This window comes from Nestor notabilis, unplaced genomic scaffold (genome assembly GCF_000696875.1).
Source record: "Nestor notabilis isolate BGI_N333 unplaced genomic scaffold, ASM69687v1 scaffold30077, whole genome shotgun sequence".
Taxonomy (NCBI): domain Eukaryota; kingdom Metazoa; phylum Chordata; class Aves; order Psittaciformes; family Psittacidae; genus Nestor; species Nestor notabilis.
This window is the reverse complement of record NW_009938295.1, coordinates 1-2,827: the sequence shown is the minus strand read 5'-3', so window position 1 is coordinate 2,827 and position 2,827 is coordinate 1. Positions and strand designations below refer to the sequence as shown.

General features: G+C 62.6%; 2 protein-coding genes across 2 annotated transcripts; one reads left to right on the top strand and one right to left on the bottom strand.

Moving 5' to 3' along the window:
• Positions 1 to 228: 228 nt before the first annotated feature.
• On the top strand, positions 229 to 919 carry LOC104409399 (cathelicidin-3-like; the record flags this gene model as incomplete). The annotated part of the gene is made up of 3 exons (XM_010019252.1): positions 229 to 336; positions 644 to 730; positions 827 to 919. Coding segments are annotated over 3 exons (288 nt in total), but the record flags the coding sequence as incomplete, so codon positions are not given.
• A 1,016-nt stretch (positions 920 to 1,935) lies between these two features.
• On the bottom strand, positions 1,936 to 2,759 carry CAMP (cathelicidin antimicrobial peptide; the record flags this gene model as incomplete). The annotated part of the gene is made up of 3 exons (XM_010019251.1): positions 1,936 to 2,046; positions 2,486 to 2,569; positions 2,652 to 2,759. Coding segments are annotated over 3 exons (303 nt in total), but the record flags the coding sequence as incomplete, so codon positions are not given.
• Positions 2,760 to 2,827: the final 68 nt, after the last annotated feature.

Sequence of the window (2,827 nt, the reverse complement as noted above, 5' to 3'; positions counted from 1 at the left end):
AGTGCCCCGCCGGGACACCCCACTCGTGATCTCTGGCTCAGGCTGATCAGTGCGGACCCCAAGCCCATGGGGACATCGGAGGGACATCAGAACCTATGATGGGGAGAGGTTTAGGGGTGCGGGGTGGGATGCAGGGGGATGGTCCTCATTGGACTGTCTCTGAGCACCTGGGGATTGGTGTAATTTCTCCCTGGTGGGTGTCACCGCCTGTTGCTGTCCCCATCCCAGGACATCCAGCTCAGCTCCCTGCAGCACCTCAACTTCACCATCATGGAGACGCAATGCCCAGTGTGCTCGAGAATCCACCCCCATGCCTGCAAGTTTAAGGAGGACGGGGTGAGGGACAAGGGGGGCTCTTGGGGGGGGTTACACCTCCTGTGTAATTTCTCCCTGGTGGGTGTCACCGCCTGTTGCTGTCCCCATCCCAGGACATCCAGCTCAGCTCCCTGCAGCACCTCAACTTCACCATCATGGAGACGCAATGCCCAGTGTGCTCGAGAATCCACCCCCATGCCTGCAAGTTTAAGGAGGACGGGGTGAGGGACAAGGGGGGCTCTTGGGGGGGGTTACACCTCCTGTGGGGTCCCCAGCGTGGGGCCATTCCCCCCTGCATGTCCCTGCACTCAGCCCCTGCTCTCCACAGCTCGTCAAGGACTGCTCCGCACCCGTGCCCCAGCGTGGCAGGTGCAGGTCCGTGCTTGGTGTCACCTGCATAGACTCCACCACGGACGTGAGTTGGGGGTCCCAGCACGGGAGGGACATGCTGCAGGGCCTGGAGGGGGGCTTGGGGGGTCCCCCCACCCTGTGCCACCTCCTCTCCCCACAGCCTATCAGGGTAAAGTGCTTCTGGCCACTGCTGGTTACAGCCATCAAGATGGTGGCTGCTGGTGTTGGCATCTTCAAGGCCTTCAATGGATGAGACCCCCTCAAGAGGCTGCCGTCTGCCCTCCTCCCACCTTGGTGTCCCCCTGACCCAAATAAAGCTGCTTCCCAGCCCTATTGTGCCTTTCCCTGCTGCTCGGGACTGGAGTCTGGGTATGTGGGGACAGGATGGGGGGTGATGCTGATGGAGGAGGGTCCTGGGGTGGGGAGCAGAGCCAGCCCCCCCCAGATGGGCCTGGCACATCCAAGCCCCATGGGCATTGCCAGCTCCCTGGGGCCTCATCCTGGCACTGCCCTTATGTGGGGTCCTGCCCCCGTGGGACTGAGACAACACCCCAAGAGCAAAGGGTCCCCCGGGAGCTTGTGCCAGCTGTGGGGTCCCAATGGGGTGCATGTGGGGCACAAACCCAAGGGACCATTGGCCCATTGTGGGTTGGGGGGAACAGGAGGGTACATCTCCAGGGGCCCCTGGAGCCAGGGCTGCAGCCATGACCATGGTCTGGCCACTTTCGGGGTGCAGGGGTCTCCGTGTCGCAATGTCCTCATCCCAAATTGCCTGTGACAGCCCTGATGGCACAGCTGAGGCCAGTGCATGTCCCCCCCAGGCAGCGGACAGTCACAGGGGACCCCTTGGGAGCTGAATTCCCCCATGGCCCTTCTCTTACATCTCCCTGGGTAGCCCATGGCCCTGGTGCCTCCCCCACCACCATCACCATCATTCCAGGGGGACAAACCACCGTGAGGACAATGATGCCGTGGGGGTGATGGGGCGTGGGATGGGAGTAGCGCCTTTTTGGGGAGGGGGGTGCCCTGGGGGCTCCCTGGGGCAAAACTGGGCACTATCCCCAGTGTCAACCGATGTCCCTTCAGGGGTCATCAGGTCCAAGCTCTTGATCCCAAAGATGGAAACATCAGGGGGTGTAGGTCTGCCCACAGGGACAATGTGGGGAGCGGAGCTGCTTCCCCGCGTGTCTCAGTTTCCCCCCCTTGCACCCCAGGAGGCAGCCAGGAGCCGGCTCACACACACGGGCCGCGAACAGCCCCTTTATTGGTTCAGCCCACAGTGACGGACACCCCGGCATTGGCCCAGATCTTGACCCTGGGCCGATAGTGCCGGATCTTGCCCAGGAAGCGCCCGAACCGGCCACGCTCGACCAGAACTGGCTGCCAGAGGGAAAATGGGGTCATTGGTATGAGGGGGATGCTCCGGACCCTGCATCCCACCTGGGAACCCCACACCTTGGACACTGCATCCAGGAGCCCACACTAAGGACCCCACACTGGGGACTCCACAGCCCAGAGCCCACAGCCAGGATCCCTGCACCGAGTTCCCCACACCCGGTCCCTGCTCCCACTACCCTTGCAGGGCCGTGGACCCAGCACCCTGCACCCAGGACCCTGTGCCCATCACCCCATGGGTGCCCCAGGACCCTCCATCCCATCCTCCACTGCTTGCGGGCTGGAGTCATCCTGGTGAGATGGAGATGTCGGGGTGTCCCTTCTGGGGACGGCAGACCCCAAGATGTGTGGAGGGAGGGAGGAAGGACACTGACACCCGTGGGTGCTCCCACCCACTGTCAGTGGGTGCTGCCACCCAACTCACGTTGGAGGAGGCATCATTGCAGCGCAGGTCGATCTCAGGGAAGCTCTGCAGGAACTGCACTGTCCCTGAGCACTCCTTGATGACCTGGGGGGGAAAACATGACACCCAGTGAAGCCCGGTGAGGACACCCTGTGTGTCCTTCCCCCATCCCTATCCTCATCCTCACCCCATTCTCCTTGAAGTCACAGTCTTCAGGGTTCACCCGGGTGCTTGGGCTGCACTCCGTCTCCATCATGCTGAAGTTGAGTACCCGCAGCGTGGTCAGCTCGAGGCCCTGTGGGGACACAAGTGTGTGTCACTAAATAGTGGGGGATCACGAGTGGGGTGTCCCGGCGGGGCACT